Here is a 15,158-nt window from a genome sequence, read left to right as displayed (position 1 = left end):
TATGTGTAATACTATCCATCAAACCATTGCCTGGGCTCAGTCAATTTTCGGAACCACCCGGCTCTGCAACAGCTACGAAGGGCGTGTCCTCGTCCATATCGTCAGAAATGTGCCCATTTTCCACACATTTCTTCGGCCACATGATCCAATCTCTCCAAGACGGGTCCAAGTCATGCTCCACCACGTGTAGGACGCTCGTGCTCCAACCTTGGCTTAGCCAGCTCTGATGTTCGAATGCTCGAGTCAAAGCTGCGTAATGTGCAAGAATAACAAGTGCCAATGGGTGGCTATTCCCTATCATATCAATGAACAGCTGTGGCAAAGTATTTGGCCAAGCCCAGACCCAGCGTGCACTAAGAAGCGGCTCGTTGTTCGTGGTAATCGCGTAGGTACTGGAAAGCGATTCGATAGCGATCAGGCAGGCCGATCGGTCGTTGATGACTGTAAATCGAGGGGGATCTCACGTGCTAGGACGGAAAGCTTTTCCATCCGACGCTGAAACATACTGTTGGGTGATATCCTGGGTGGCTCTTCGAACTGCTGGAGGAGGACGCCCAAGGGCCCTTCTCGCCGCCATCTCTCCATCGGTTTGAAGTCCAGGATGGTTTGCAGTCCTGGCATGAGTGAGAACATGCTAGCAACGTCTTTCGCCGTAATTACTTTATCTTCATCCTGTGGGTTTGCAATAGTAGCCAGTGCCAGCACAACAATGAAGGTGGCGAGGAGGAAGAAGGCCACGCAGTTCTCCTCATTGATAGTATGAAGGCAGGGTGAAAAATGTTGCAGCGCCAAGTCCTGGTAGGCAGAAGATATAATCGCATACTCTCTCCGTTGGTCCGGGTGAGCGTGAGCATAGTGTAGTGCTGAGAGAGCCAGCAGGCCATGCATCAGGCACTCCTGTCTGCTTGTTACAAATGTATTCTCGAAAGTCTTTAGATGGTCTTACGTGAGAGCAAGCAATTTGCGGCACGACCAATCTCCAGAGGTCGGCTGTTTCTGGTTCACGGGCGAGTACAGAATAAGCACTAGAGCAATAATGATGGAGGAGCCGCAGGCTTTGCATCCATTCTGGACGTTTGATGACACCCGCACTTTCCTCGACGAAACTAGCGGGCACTAGACCAGAGGACACTTCTGACAGAGGAGAGCGGGACAGAACATTCCTATGAGACTCTCGCCTGTCAACAACAGGGCTTCCGGCCGTCGCAAACGTCGTGTTGTCGTTTAGCACGTCCCCGGAACCAGAAGACGGGCGTGAGTCGTCAGATGTGACCAAGCTGCAGGGAACATCGTGTCGCACACAATCTCCGCAGGGACGCTGCTCGTCACACTGGATCCGGAGTGGTCAGTCCGGCAAGGCAATGTTTCGGATTGTGCTAAATTACCTTAACATGGCGCGCCTTGCAGCGAAGACATCCTTTCCGTGATTTACGATGGCCGACCCGCTTAACAGGCATGGTTCCACATGTGCTTGGCGCAATACGAGGATCTTTCGTGTAGGATTGGAGGCTATGGAAGGGCGAAGTGGTGTAGAGCCTGCAGCAATGGTCGGATTCGTATAAAGCACTGAAAGGTCGTATACGGGATCACAATCACCGACCCCGTCGGACCCATCAAACCTGGATGCTGATGTCAGGTGACAGTCAAGTTTCGGGTCCGGGTCCGTATTCACGGATACGAATCCGAAAGCGAAATAAGGTGCTCATCCCCCGGATCAGGATGACTCCGAACGCGCATTAGCTGCCGATCAGCAGCTGGATCCTATGCACATGCACTGTCTGCCGCGCCGGGGTGGCGCATGCAACTAATGTCATACCATCTTGGGTTGGTGCCCAATCGTGAATTTTTGTGATCACACCATATCCAATTATTTCCTGGGGCTGAGTCCGCGACTGTTGCTTTAAAACCCTTGAACGAATATATTCGTTTCCGAGTAACCTGTCCTTGATTAAAGACAATGAATTTGAAATGATGATCTAGGATCTCACTACCCTATTATTACAGTCTTCCATCGTGTCTACAAGAGTGTGGAAAGAAAGGAATGTCTGCTGGTACAGAAGAACCTGCTGAACTTTCATCCCAGTTACCATGCTACTCAATGAAGTACTGCTATCGTTTTCTCCAGCCTTTTAACTGCTCCTCTGCCGCTGCTTCTACCCGGTTGGCGAGCCGTTCCTCATAGGTAACTAGTCGGCTCTCTATCGAGCAGTCATTTCAAGATATTTGGTGAACCGTTCAGTCCGTACCTCTCGTAACAGAGAACAAGCCTCTCAGAAACGTCCAAATTTCCTGCGTTAAATTGGTCGTCGAATGATGCCATGACCAGCTTCCTGATTTTCTCTTCGTAAGGCAGTTTGACAATCTTAATCTGATTGATAACCATCCAGTTCCTTTTCATTCCGCGCTGCTCAAAACCTCCCGAGGGCCCGCGCCATTAGGCGGTCGTTCCATCAGGACTGCTGCTGACATACATGTATGATCAAGAAGTCTACTGATATTTGTCGCCCTTGCTGACCCCAAGAACTCGCTTCGGATATGATAAACAGAATACAGAGAATAAAATACTAAAAGCTGGAAGTATTGATCTGACTTTGGATAAGGGGAGATATCGGAACATCCCACCTTCACCCTCAATACGAACAGGGACCTTTTGACAACTTCAACAGATGATAAAAAGAAAGGCAAACACAAGGATATGCCTTTAAAGGCCGATGAGCCCAATAATGTACTCTTCAAAGTGAGCATAGCCGCCATACTGCTTCCCCGATCCCTTAACCCCTCCTTGAACGACACCATTTGCGCGCTGATGGAGGACCTCATCGAGGACGACACGCGTTTTGGTAACATTCGCCTCCAAGACATGACCGTCAGGCAGCTGGTAACTGACTAAGATTCCGCCAACATTGTTGAGCCCGGTCGTGGGGGATATGCAGCTTCGCCGCCCCATTGACGGATCTGAACAGAGCCATGGCCACAGCCTACATGAATAGGCTTACCATTTTTGGCCACATAAGCGTAAGGGTAGGTTCTGTTGTCCTTTTCGGTCACCGCGAACCAGACAGCAGAGTATGGGCCAAAGCTAGCATGACCCCAATCCCAAAATTTATGGGAGGATTGGACAATGGAGGCATCCGCGAAGTTCTTGTCATGATAACCAATACCGTCGGTGAACTTCACGCGTGTGCCGTCAATGGTAACGTCAACGTCGGCTATAGCATCCGGTACGGCGTTCGACCAATAGAGATTAGGGGCCAGAGCTTCACTGACCCCTGGAACGTTAAGGTCGCATGGATAGTGGGCAGGAGCACGCTATTTGTGTAAGCAGATCATGTTTCAAAAACCAGGGGAAACTCCAGCCCCCAGAAAGAAATCTACTTACCGATTTCAGGGTCACAGTGCCATACACATTAGTCTGCGTTGAGTTGATAGTAATGCGATACGTCACATTCGGCTGATCCAGCGGAGAACCGACAAAGCTGGCGTCTACACCTTTCCACTCTCCTCGAATGCCCTTCGCATCATTGGTGACTGTAACGCCGCCATCAGCTGCGGCGGTCTTGTGAAAACGAGTGCCGTTAGGAAAAGCTCCAGTCACCTGGAAAGCCAAGGGGTGCGGAGTTCGTAGATCGGGAAAATTGAAAAAGACGACTTCGACTGCAGCGTCATTACCGGGGCGTGCTGCCTGAGTGTCGAAGTACCAAAAATCCGACGTAGTCCGGTTCACTGACGTTTTTGCCTTTGCGCCATCAAGGTTGCCGGGAACCGACACCTGCTCAACTAGCACGGTGCCGTTGGTGAAAGCCGGTTTGAGATGAACAGTATAGCCCGAAGCTAAGCCAAAGAGGAGCGAGGCTATAATTGTTGCTGAGAGGAACATCATGGGCAATCTCAGCTCTCGCAGTAAATCGTTTGGAAGCTGGAGTTAAAACAAGTGCGATGGGATTTACATTGGGCTGACCGTAGGAAGCTTGCCGGAGATTTATAGCCAGAGCATCCAGGTCAAATGCAACCCAGCGCCATTGCGGTTTATCATCTCTAACCAAGCAGCAGTATTGACCCACAAAGCTAAGAGAGTAGGCCGACGATCTGACTCCCCTTCAGGAGATTATGATATAACAAAAAGTTACCCGGTCTCACCTTCGAACAGTTATTATAGGAAACATCTGAACCGTTCTTTCTTGGAAGTGGCTATCAGCCAATTCGATATTTGCCGTATTAGTATCCGTACTCGTATTCTTGCCTTGGATATAGGCCCCGTCCCGTTCCACATGGAAGATCAAAATATCCAGGTACATAGATCCACTTGCATTGGTTTAGATAATGACCCTTCCGCGGATAGGTGCTACTTTCAGCAAGTCTTCCTGTCGACCATGATTTAACCAAAGGGCCAAACAAGAGTACGTACTTGGCATTGGAAACAGGGGCTTTCCTTCCGCGCTCAGCTATCACCGATAGTTGAAGGCCGCTGACCTCGGAAGCTCTTGCTTTTTGAACTAGGGCTTCAAAATACCTTCGATGATTTTTTTTTTTTTCCTTTTAGCAAACCCCCTTGACACGTCATCACAGGCAGCATATCTGGGCGGTAGCATCCATTGGTGTGGAAGATGAGATACATAGCAAATGAGATATAGAGCTGATGTTAATACCAACCTTTTTGCCAGACGGCGTGTTTGGAGTCAATAAAGGTTTGAGAGCAAGCTTCATAAGCGGTGCGAGGCATCTTTGCTTGCATTGGGACTTGTGCTGCCTCTGTTACAGGACCGAACGATACGCTCTTTACATTTGCCACTTTTCATGCCTGCTAGAAATCCTCACATCTTCCGATTTTCGTAATCATTTGAGCTAACCCTTCATTGCCATATATTGTCCAGTAAAACCTACTGCCCAATAGTTATAAGAATGCTTGTAATAATAAGCACTCCCCTAAAAACCACAGTGTCTAACAGATTTAACGATGATGTTCGTGATGAAACCATCAGAATTCTTCTCACTAATCTCTTAGATCTAGTTCCATCTCAGCCTTCGCCACAATATCCCGAGAACTGAATCCAGCCTTGAAAGAGAATTTGCCCCTCGGTATGACCCACGTCTGGGAACTAGTATCCCAGTAGCTGACATCGCGCCTAAGAAGTTCAAAAGTAATCTTTCGTGTCTCGCCCGGTTTCAATGCAAGTTTTTCAAACCCCCTCAGGACCTGCACGGGTGTCCCTTGTGGTGTCGTTTCGAGCGGCAGGGATACATACAACTGAGGCACAGTCGAGCCCGCCTTGGATCCAGTGTTAGTGACACTTGTGCTAACTTGCAAAACTGGTACCCAGAGATCAAGGTTGCCGCCCGGTCGGATCTCGCGTGAAGAGTCAGGCTTGGACGTAAGTTTTCGGCTCAGCTCCTTGACCTTGAGCTCCGAGTTCATGCTGAACGTCGTGTAACTCAAGCCAAAGCCGAACTCAAACAGAGGCTCAATGCCCGCAAAATCCAATTGTCGATAATCAATCATCTGGCCCTCAACGAAGTCCGACTGCCAACCCGTTGGGGAGTTACCCTGAGCTTCCGTTAGGTTCACAATTGGGATGTCATAATCCTCAGGATTCTTCGCAATTGAGTATGGCAGCTTGCCCGACGGGTTAACATCGCCCCATAGAACATCAACAATAGAATTGCCTGACTCCTGGCCGGGGAGATGGGCAGCTATGATAGCTGTGACATTGACGTTGTTGGCCCATGGCATAGAGTTAATGCCGGCGGAGTGTGTGATGACGACTGTTTTAGGGCAAATCCTCGCTACATTCTCAACAACCAGCGTAGAATTCCAGTCGGCTTCATATGTCTGTCTGTCCATATTCTCGGATGCGAATGTGTTGAGGAAGACGAGGCAAACATCTGGGATGGGGAACAAGCTCGAAAAATCCCCAGCTGCGATAATCGAGTTGCGCAGAATATGCTGGACCCGGCCGCCAAATATCTTGGCCCGAGCCTTGATAGCCTCCAGTGGGGACACGAGATACGTGTGACGAACGCTTGCTGCGCCAGCGCCAATGTCCAGCGTTCCAATCTCGAATCTTTCGTTAAAGGTCAATCCGTCGCTGGGATCGGCAGCATCGTTGCCAAAAACTCCAATGTTGAGAGGGGCTTTCAGCGGAAGAGTTGAATCGACGTTCTTCAAGAGAACACTCGATTCCGCACCGATCTTGCGGACCAGGCGATGATGGTTTCCGCGAACGTCGCGACTGTTGGGTATCGGTTTGGGGAGGTAGTCGAGTACATTTGACCAGGCCGCAAAGCTATATGCTAGGGACGGGTCTACCGGTGGGTAGTCGTCGCGGTCCTGGCCGAAGAAGAAGTATGGGATCATGATACGACGGACCATCTCATCAATACGCTCCTCCGATACAGACCCCGCTTGCACCATGGTCGTGATGTTGGCTCCCCAGTAGCTCTCCCCAGTGGCGGTCGTCTCCACACTGTACGCGCCAGGCATGTTGAGATCCAGACCAGCATTGATCGATTTAGCGCCGGAGTGAGTTGCAAACCAATCGGACATGATGTAGCCCTGGAATCCAAGCTCCACCTTCAAAATATTGTTGAGTAGAGCCGAATTCTCACAAGCATATGTTTGATTCAAGCGATTATAGCTGCACATGGCGCTCGCAACTCCAGCCTTGATGGCGTTGGCAAATGGCCAGATATACAGCTCATGCATTGTCCGGTCATCTATGTTTGACGAGATGGCCTCAATGCGCGTGCCATTCGCAGAGATTGTGAAGCTGCGCTGAGTCTCTTGTTCATTGCCCACAATGTGCTTGGCACAGGCCTGAACGCCTTGGGACTGTATGCCTTCGATGGTGGCAGCTATGGCAATGCCCGAGAGGTACGGGTCGACGGAGAAACCTTCCCAGTTTCTGCCCCCAAGCGCATGTCTACCAAGAGGTCCTGCCGAAGGTCTGCAGTCATCAGTCAGTAAATTTCGAATTGGGAAGCCGATGCTAGTACATACCCAAGGGCCACGTGGATGCCTTTGGACCTAAACTCTTCGCCCATGGCGACTGCTCGCTCGTACATGAGTTTTTTGTCCCAACTCGCACCAACCGTCACTCCAGAAGGGAAAACAGTGGTAAGATCAGCGAGGTTAACACCGTTGCCGCCGTCCTGCAGGCACAAGCCCGAATAACCGATACGATTGATCGGCAAAATGTTGCCAATGCAGCCACCCGTACCCAAACTCAACTTGCCAGTGAGCATGGCAGACTTTTCGGTCAAGTTGAGCCGAGATACGAAGTCAGTGGCCATTGCCGAAGCAGTGGCCCAAGTACGGAAGTTGTCTGCATGGCTAGCTGCAAGAAAGGGTCAAAAGGTCTCAAGCCAAGTAGCACGTGGAACGTCAAGTATTATACGTACCGGTGTCATTTCCACTGAGGGGTGTGGCCAGCGCACAGGTGAGTAAAGGTAAAAGTGAGAGTGAGACCAAGGACAACATGCTGGGTAGCACATTCGGAATCCTGGTTAGGGTGGTGGAAAATTAATCAACAACGAGATCAGATATAACTTTATATTGTTATTCTTTGAGTTTGGTTTCTCTCCCACTCAGACTCGCAAGTTCCGTATTCGTAACCGTTCCCTTGCAGGGGTCACCAAGCTTGATTCCCTGCATAATCCCCCGCATAAATCCCCCGCATGACATGACGGGGTAGTTCTGCAGTCGGGGCTATACGCGGACACGGCGGGGGGATCACGCATGGGCCACTCAGCCATTCTGTTCTTGTAAAGTTATCTGGTATTTAGCTCCTATTCTCTTAGCTGCCGACCTACTCTGGGAAAGGCAACAAATCCGTTGAGGGGGATCAAAGCGCTAGGTGGGGAATCGGGGTTTTAGAAGAATACGCGTATAGAAAAGTGCGAATTTCATTGGGTCTATTGCACCATCACAAAGTGGCATTCACTACTATCTGACTTTTTTGTTAACCATTACTGCTATAATCTTCACATTTACTTATGGGATCTTTCTTCGTTTATTCGCCCCTTTCATGCATATAAGTCTATAGCAAGACCTATGATGCCAGTGGTAGAGTTGAGGGTTATTACCATGCCCTTATCTCTCATTAACATCAAGATATATATACCGTCATGAGCTGTAGTTGGGTACTTCTAATTGTCGGTATCCTACCATTATTTGCCAAGCACGCAGATTAGAGCATACAGCGGAGTAAGATTTAGCGTGGTTTTATGCCTCACTCTCGGGTATATAAGATCAAGTTGGTCTATCGACAGATCTATCACTCTGCGTTCTTAATTAAACTTCGCCTCTCTGATCCATAATGAGGTTCCCGGCGACATTGTCTGCCATTCTAGGGTTTTGCAACTGCAGCCAAGCCCAGATCCAACATTGTCTTTATCTTCACTGATGATCCAGATCTCCGACATGGCTCCTTGGACACCCAGAGAGCAGTGCAGAGCCACTTGGTCGCAAAGGGAACCACCTTCACCAATCACTATGCAACCGTTGCTGTTTGCTGTCCTAGCCGAGTATCGTTGATGCGTGGTCAAGCTGCGCACAACACGAATAACACAGATATCAAGGCGCCTGGGTTCGTTCCTCCTTTTCTCCTCCCTTTTATTTCCAGATGATTAAGAGGAATCTTCGGATAATTGAGTGCCAACCTTAGCGGCGGGTTTCCCAAGTTCATGGCCTCTGCAGAGAACGAATATTATCTACCACACTGGCTTAGCGAAGCTGGCTACAATGCTGAATGTAATGTATCTTTATTCATGCCCTCCTATTGCTATGACACTGACGGCCCCTCTAGATATCGGAAAGCTTTTCAATGGCAACTCCCTCTTGAATTACTCGCCTGGCCCACAAGGCTGACGGCACATTGACGTCCTTGTAAGCATTGGAGCGTACGGTTTAGTGTATTGTCTAACGTGGAGGTCTAGCTTGAGCCCTACATAAATGCACTCAATACTGTCGTTATGTCCGAAAACGGAGAAAGACCAAAGCTATACAGTGGCTATGATCAAACAGACGTCATTCGCATCAAGGCGTATGTCTCTCGTTGTCGACGCCGATATGATCTATAGAAGCTGAGCTGGTACTCTAGACTTGAGCGGCTGGGAGTACTCATCGACGAGGAAGACCCTTTCTTCCTGATGATATCCCCAACCGCACCGCATGTTCAGAACCTCACCGATCCCCGACCCCGCCTGCGCGCTATTTAGGTCTCTTTAATACATCAACGGTCCCGCGAACACCCAACTTTAAACCTCCCGATAAGTACCAAATGGGCAAGCCGAGTTGGCTTCGCGGGCTACCTCCACTGAACTCAACCCAAATTGACGATATTGATCTACTCTATCAACGTCGACTGGAATCTCTTAGGGGTGTCGATGACATTGTTGATGATGTTGTTGAAATGCTTAAGGATAGAGGCGTCATAGACAACACGTACAGTACGTTGAGTCACTGGCTCCTCAAAACTCTCATATATATTTTATGCCCTCTTGCTGACAGCCTGCAGTCATATACTCCACTGACCAAGGTTATCATCTCGGGACACATCGTCATGGTGCGGGGAAGTGCCTCCCCTACCTCGAGGACATGAATATTCCTTTAGTTGTTAGGGGCCCCGGAGTGCCTGAAGGAGTCATTTCACACACCCCTAGCACAGTCACTGACTTTGCACCCACATTCCTAGAGATCGCCGGGCTCAGATCTGAGAAAATTCCACCTTTCCTGGATGGGCTCAGTCTTTTGCCGGCATGGAAGCACCCAAATACTCCCAAGCTAGCCAAGAAGAAGGAAGCCATCAATGTCGAATTCTGGGGTTCGTCATACACTGAGATTCCAACGTGGGCTGGCGGTGACTATGCTCCCTACTTCCGTGGACTCTACCTCCAGAATGACTACAAGACGATACGGGTCGTCGGAGAGAAGAGTTCGTGGATGTACTCGAGGTGGTGTAACAATGATACAGAGCTGTATAACACGAGCGTAAGCTTCCACCACGGAGAACCACATAGCGCTGTTTATGCTAAAGCTTGCAAACTAGGATGACCCTTATGAGTTGACAAACCTTGCCAACTCGACTGATCCGCAAATTCGAAGAGTCAAGTCTAGACTAAATGCGCTGCTGATGGTTACCAAGTCCTGCGCCGAATCAACCTGCCGCGATCCCTGAAGTGTCATTCAGCCGCCATCTCCTCGCCATGGCAAGAGAGTAGAGACATTGGACGATGCTCTGGACTCGCGCTACGATGCCTTCTATGAGGCATTCCCGCTAGTCACAATTGACGAATGCCTGAATTACCAGTTCGCCGCCAACGAGTCTCCGTTCTTTCCACCAAGTGCAGAGTTCGGGCTCGGTTTGAAGTACCGAAACAGTACCGATAACTTTGCTTTTCCAGAGTCGAAGCCCGTGGAGGAAATTGCCCCTAATAACCCACTTGGCGGGGACTGGGACCAACGCCACTCGACATTTAAAGACCTGATGAGGAATGCTCGAGTACTCACTGATAAAGAGATTAACAACGCGCCGTAGTCTAGGCGGAGCTCGGAAGCAATAGTACTTATTATGGTGTCAGCGAGAGGTCAGGCTCTCCCAAGAAGGGTTAACCCTTTTTGGCTGAGTAGAAAAGACCAAGTAAAACTGTTTGTTGGGAAATTAATGTCACCAACTTTTTGTCTGGAACATTTGAACTTGTTAGTGGTCTTATGACAGAACATTCAGCTAGTATTTTTGTATTCTTCTTAGAGTTGCATAACCGAACCGCTAAAAGCGAATCCGACCCTCACCGAACTCACAGCGGTTCGGGTTCAGTTCCTAGCCTAGTATCTAGTCTATCTAAATATGAAATATCAATTCAAAATATCTAGTGGTTGGTGAGATATAAGGGAACAATCATTTCTGTCATGGGTTGGTATGAAAGTGGTGTGGATATATGTATAGGTATATATATATCCATTATATAGCCCACTTCAGACTTATTAGAAGATGAGTAGATAAGGCACAATAAAGCCATAATAGCAGGTGTACAGTATTACAGTTTCTGTAAGGGCCCCCCTCTCTATAGACAGCTAAAACATCCTGCATCAGACAATAAAGGATTAATAGCAGATCCACTAAGGTTCAGAAGAGACCAGAGCGGCCGACTGTAATAGTACAGGAGGAAAAAGTTAGTGCTATTAAGAAAAAGGTAGCGGCAGACAAGCCATCTATGTGTTTTCAATACTTAAAAGAATACTTAGATATTTATGGCGTGAGGAGACACTTCAAGACATCATATCTATAGGATTACAGGTGCAATTCCTATGACCTGTTACTACAGCATAAGATACACCTATAGAGGCATGCGCAAGAGGTCCATCGGCTTTATACCTAAGCTTCTTACTTCACAGCACGTGTAAACTTAGAGTGTGCTTATTAGTCTAATAGCTTTAGTTAAGGTAGGGTGTTGCATTACACACTACATCTTAACTAATGCCATTATAAGTACTACAATAGACTACTATGTGAACACCATAGCCAGGATAAACACTAGCCATCCCTATGCTCCGTATTTTAGATGAGTTAGACCCTACTTTATTATCCTATGATCTTTTAGGTAAAGGGTGTGAGTACCTGTTTCAAGATATTTTTGAGTCCACCTAGTCTCCATTTGGCCACTAAGATGAAACAAGGACGGTCTAGGTCATAATACTATTATTTAAAAATCTATAAGGATGCTTTCCTTTCCTCTTTCAGCCATTGCTGCTTTAAGAGGGTGAGCCAGGTGAGTTAGGTGATCTGCTCACCTATAAAGGTGATTCACTCACACCTTTAAGGTGACTCCTTCACCCATCCATAGTAATTTATTCAGCTCTTTAATACTAACACTCACCCTACCTCCATATGTCAACACCAGTCTTCTAGCTACTTCACTTAGGCATTAACAATGTGTTAACTAGGAGACAGGGAATATGGCCCTGAGAAGTCAGGGTCCCTGCAGGCCCCCAACAAAAGGCGCGAAGACATCCTGCCTGCCCTCCTTAACTTCTCTTCCACTCCTTTCATCATGACATCGCTTTGAAATCTGCCGCCTATTCCTTCTCTCAGCCTTGCTGTGAATACTGTTCCCCGCCGAAAAATTTTCCCTCTTTGCGTTACACCCTGTCTCTGCCGCAGAAATGCCCAAAGGAAGACGAAAGGTTGATAGACTGGCTGTCGCACAAGCCAAAAGCTATATTCAGGGAGTGAATCAAGAAAAAGACCAACATCACTGTAAGACCTTCTATTCAGATGAATCTAAGATTCTCCAGGAATAAGTACTATTAGATTATATCATGTTAGTGCCATCCATACTTCTCTATTATACACTCATTCATCTTACTGAATCTATGTCTTCTGAATAAGTAGGTAGGCATCCCAGGAGGATGAAAATCTCCAAGAAGGGGGCCTTCATAAAGGACAGCCTATATCAGACCTAGCCATGATTAAGGATTTCATACAATTTTACATTTTCTTTTCACACAGAATGATATCTTGCGCCCTACAAAATCATCTATACTAAATTTCACTAAGCGGTTCTTTACAGGCTTCATATATCTTACCGAGTCTACTTTTGATAAGAAGGATACTCAGGACGTTTACAAGGTTTGTGAATTTGCCATTAAAGGACTTCCTGCAGGTACTAACTATGAAAAGTGGATTTCAAAATTGCTTATTAAAGCTGACATTATCAAGGATATAAGAAGGGCGAAGCATATGTTCACACACTATGACCTCATGAACATTCACAATTTCAGCATCTTCTAGTGTGAAAGATATTAAATAATTAACTTCCTCCGGGTCTCCCAGCATGTCATTGAGCCACTGATCTATGGCATCTATATCCTAACTGTCTTTAGATAATTGAAGGGAAGGAAAGTCGCTGACAACATTATCAACTTTGCAGTCAACTGCGGCAGGGGTACGGCGATACCCCCGGCGCTCTAAAAGGAGTAAAACAGATTCAGGTCCAATGCGTCTGGAAGAGAAGTAGAGCGCTACGGCAAGCTCATTGGTTGTCCAGTCTAGAAGGCAAAGTCAGGTGACTCATCAATACTGACAGTAATGCTTGGCGAGCTATTTTGTGAACTCTAGACTTCAGCGGTGATTCTCTCTGCCGTTGACTGAGCTTTTGTTTTTGACTGGAACTACAGACATTCTCAAGTTACGTCAGAGGCTACAGAAATCAACAGTCACTTGAAATTGATATCGGAGATTGTTGCTATGGAAAAGTATATTACATGCAAACGAGTCAAACAAACTTGGGCCAAACAGACGGCGCCATACCAGAAGCGGCAGGTGGCGACTGCCGAGCGACACCGCTCAATGTTCCCATTCGACCTCTTCGACTACCTGACTTATCCAGCGCGTATCGTACGGGAGTGCTCCTACTCAAAATGCTGCTTATACCCATACCTGACAGTCTCCGAGTGTAGGTCCCCATGCTAGCAAGAACAAAAAGCGCAAGACGACTGACAGGCTTGGAAATTCGCAGGGCTCTCACCATCGTAACCGCTCTATCGTTTCTCCCTCAGCTGCATCGCATCTGGACACAAAAGACCAGCAAAGGGATTTCAACGGACTACGTCTTTTGGAACCTCCTCTGCGCAACAGAACAATTTAAATTCTTTGTCTATCTTCTCATTGCAAAGGATCCTGAACAAAACATCCCACTTGTCTATGATCCTCCAACGTTCGGAGATAGACTGAATATGTACCAGACTGCTGTGGTCTGGTTATCATTTTTTACACTGTCAGTAATGCCCGACGCCCGGTTACAGTTACAATTAAGCAAGCCCCAACTAACGTATCCCCCAGTTTCGGTGCCTGCTTACGACACACACCCTCCAAGTCGTTCTATGTCATCGCATACGCACTCTATATCACCATATCAATCGTCCCTCCAATCTTGGATATCCTCTATGGTTTCCCTTCGCCAGATCACACTTACGCTGATCCTCTAGCTTCGGGAATATTCTTCCTCTCCATGTGTCTGCTGAACCCGCTCGTATCAGTGTTGGTGGTATATGCTGTTTTCTCGCAGATACGGGAAATCAACAGTGCAAGGGGCCCAGAATTATCGATTCCACCAGGCAATGCTCTAAGTATCTGCGGTTTGGCTGTGCAAGCTGTCGTATTTGCTGCTGTAGCTTTTACATGGATCTGGCGCGTTCCGATTGAAAATGCTAGATTGGGGTGGGATACGTGGTCATGGACGGTGGTCGGTCTCGACAATCTTATGTATTGGTATAACTTGGTCGGGTTCCCCGCTTTTGATAATGGTGTATTTGCGATGGGGCAGGGTGTTTTGTTTGCTTCAGCTTGGCGGAGGCGTAAAGGCAGAGAAAATGCGGTGGATAGGGAGCCTCTACTAGGGCGGTCTGGGTATCGAACAACTAAATTCGTCCCTTTGTGTAACGAATAGCGGTTTGGAAGATAGTCCGGCGAGTTCTACATGCGTGGGGAAGATAAAGTTTGCAAGTTCCTGACAGATGATGTCCCAGGATAGCGAGGGAACTACAGTGATTCTCGAAACCGCCTTGACCAACGTACAATGAGGGGCTCAGTAAAATGCGTCGTGTATGTTACAGTAATATGCGACGTAAGATTACATTTTGTTATGAAAGAATGCCTGTGGAGTTTCATGGAATTCCTTAGTGAATCTCTGCAAATCACGTTGGAAAGGCCTCTTTCTCCTTCTCCTCTACTTTTGTGCGGTGCTTGCTAGTCATCAGCTGCAAGGGCACTGTGGGCCAGCCACTGGGTATGACAGGCAGGCAACGATCCGTCCTTAAAAGACATCACCCGGCAGTAATACACTTCCCCTGGTTTGATGGGTTTCACAGGTTATGATGCGAAGTAATGCACGATACAGTGCATAGATCTCATCTTCGACTAATCTACATTCAAGCTGCAACAGTGCTACTCTGTGAGCACCTTGGTAGGCGCTAAGGAGAGGAACGGCTTGTGTGTGATCCATTCTTGTTTTGGCTCTGGTAGGGTGAGGCAAGCAAGGTAGAGTACTATGTACATTGAGAGTGCGTCAGCAGCGGCTACAGATAGTTCTTCTGAGGTACAATACAAGTGCAACACATGAACTCTGACTGGAAGCTGATGTATTCAGCCTCACCTATACCCCAC

At 47.8% G+C, this 15,158-nt stretch overlaps 6 protein-coding genes across 6 annotated transcripts; 3 read left to right on the top strand and 3 right to left on the bottom strand.

Moving 5' to 3' along the window:
• Positions 1 to 40: 40 nt before the first annotated feature.
• Positions 41 to 1,507, bottom strand: P174DRAFT_510975 (Zn(II)2Cys6 transcription factor; the record flags this gene model as incomplete). The annotated part of the gene is made up of 4 exons (XM_024831739.1): positions 1,386 to 1,507; positions 947 to 1,330; positions 465 to 897; positions 41 to 441 (listed from the first exon to the last, which is right to left on the bottom strand). The coding sequence occupies exons 1-4, from the start codon at positions 1,455 to 1,457 to the stop codon at positions 41 to 43; spliced, it is 1,290 nt and encodes a 429-aa protein (XP_024683758.1). The 5' UTR covers positions 1,458 to 1,507.
• A 1,203-nt stretch (positions 1,508 to 2,710) lies between these two features.
• On the bottom strand, positions 2,711 to 4,006 carry P174DRAFT_480671 (uncharacterized protein). The gene is made up of 2 exons (XM_024830717.1): positions 3,380 to 4,006; positions 2,711 to 3,309 (listed from the first exon to the last, which is right to left on the bottom strand). The coding sequence occupies exons 1-2, from the start codon at positions 3,878 to 3,880 to the stop codon at positions 2,887 to 2,889; spliced, it is 924 nt and encodes a 307-aa protein (XP_024683757.1). The 5' UTR covers positions 3,881 to 4,006; the 3' UTR covers positions 2,711 to 2,886.
• A 984-nt stretch (positions 4,007 to 4,990) lies between these two features.
• P174DRAFT_502571 (beta-glucosidase) lies at positions 4,991 to 7,474 on the bottom strand (the record flags this gene model as incomplete). Its single annotated transcript, XM_024831103.1, has 3 exons — positions 4,991 to 6,941; positions 6,995 to 7,331; positions 7,396 to 7,474. 3 exons carry the CDS (start codon positions 7,472 to 7,474, stop codon positions 4,991 to 4,993), a joined length of 2,367 nt encoding a protein of 788 aa, XP_024683756.1.
• A 746-nt stretch (positions 7,475 to 8,220) lies between these two features.
• P174DRAFT_458728 (sulfatase family protein) lies at positions 8,221 to 10,532 on the top strand (the record flags this gene model as incomplete). Its single annotated transcript, XM_024829704.1, has 8 exons — positions 8,221 to 8,235; positions 8,347 to 8,582; positions 8,661 to 8,751; positions 8,932 to 9,038; positions 9,131 to 9,444; positions 9,513 to 9,985; positions 10,044 to 10,138; positions 10,175 to 10,532. 8 exons carry the CDS (start codon positions 8,221 to 8,223, stop codon positions 10,530 to 10,532), a joined length of 1,689 nt encoding a protein of 562 aa, XP_024683755.1.
• Positions 10,533 to 12,157: 1,625 nt separating this feature from the next.
• P174DRAFT_502570 (uncharacterized protein) lies at positions 12,158 to 12,867 on the top strand (the record flags this gene model as incomplete). Its single annotated transcript, XM_024831102.1, has 2 exons — positions 12,158 to 12,251; positions 12,565 to 12,867. The coding sequence occupies 2 exons, from the start codon at positions 12,158 to 12,160 to the stop codon at positions 12,783 to 12,785; spliced, it is 315 nt and encodes a 104-aa protein (XP_024683754.1). The 3' UTR covers positions 12,786 to 12,867.
• Positions 12,868 to 13,158: 291 nt separating this feature from the next.
• P174DRAFT_126744 (uncharacterized protein) lies at positions 13,159 to 14,578 on the top strand. Its single transcript, XM_024821086.1, has 2 exons — positions 13,159 to 13,770; positions 13,836 to 14,578. Exons 1-2 carry the CDS (start codon positions 13,460 to 13,462, stop codon positions 14,440 to 14,442), a joined length of 918 nt encoding a protein of 305 aa, XP_024683753.1. The 5' UTR covers positions 13,159 to 13,459; the 3' UTR covers positions 14,443 to 14,578.
• Positions 14,579 to 15,158: the final 580 nt, after the last annotated feature.

Source organism: Aspergillus novofumigatus (genome assembly GCF_002847465.1).
Source record: "Aspergillus novofumigatus IBT 16806 chromosome Unknown P174scaffold_3, whole genome shotgun sequence".
Lineage (NCBI taxonomy): Eukaryota > Fungi > Ascomycota > Eurotiomycetes > Eurotiales > Aspergillaceae > Aspergillus > Aspergillus novofumigatus.
This window is presented reverse-complemented; position numbering and strand designations above follow the sequence as displayed.

Coding starts and splice junctions, on each gene's coding strand:
- P174DRAFT_480671 (XM_024830717.1), bottom strand. CDS start 3,880: ATGATGTTCCTCTCAGCAACAATTATAGCCTCGCTCCTCTTTGGCTTA. Junction 3,310..3,379: donor GCACTGTGACCCTGAAATCG/GTAAGTAGATTT, acceptor TTACACAAATAG/CGTGCTCCTGCCCACTATCC.
- P174DRAFT_126744 (XM_024821086.1), top strand. CDS start 13,460: ATGCTAGCAAGAACAAAAAGCGCAAGACGACTGACAGGCTTGGAAATT. Junction 13,771..13,835: donor TGGTTATCATTTTTTACACT/GTCAGTAATGCC, acceptor CGTATCCCCCAG/TTTCGGTGCCTGCTTACGAC.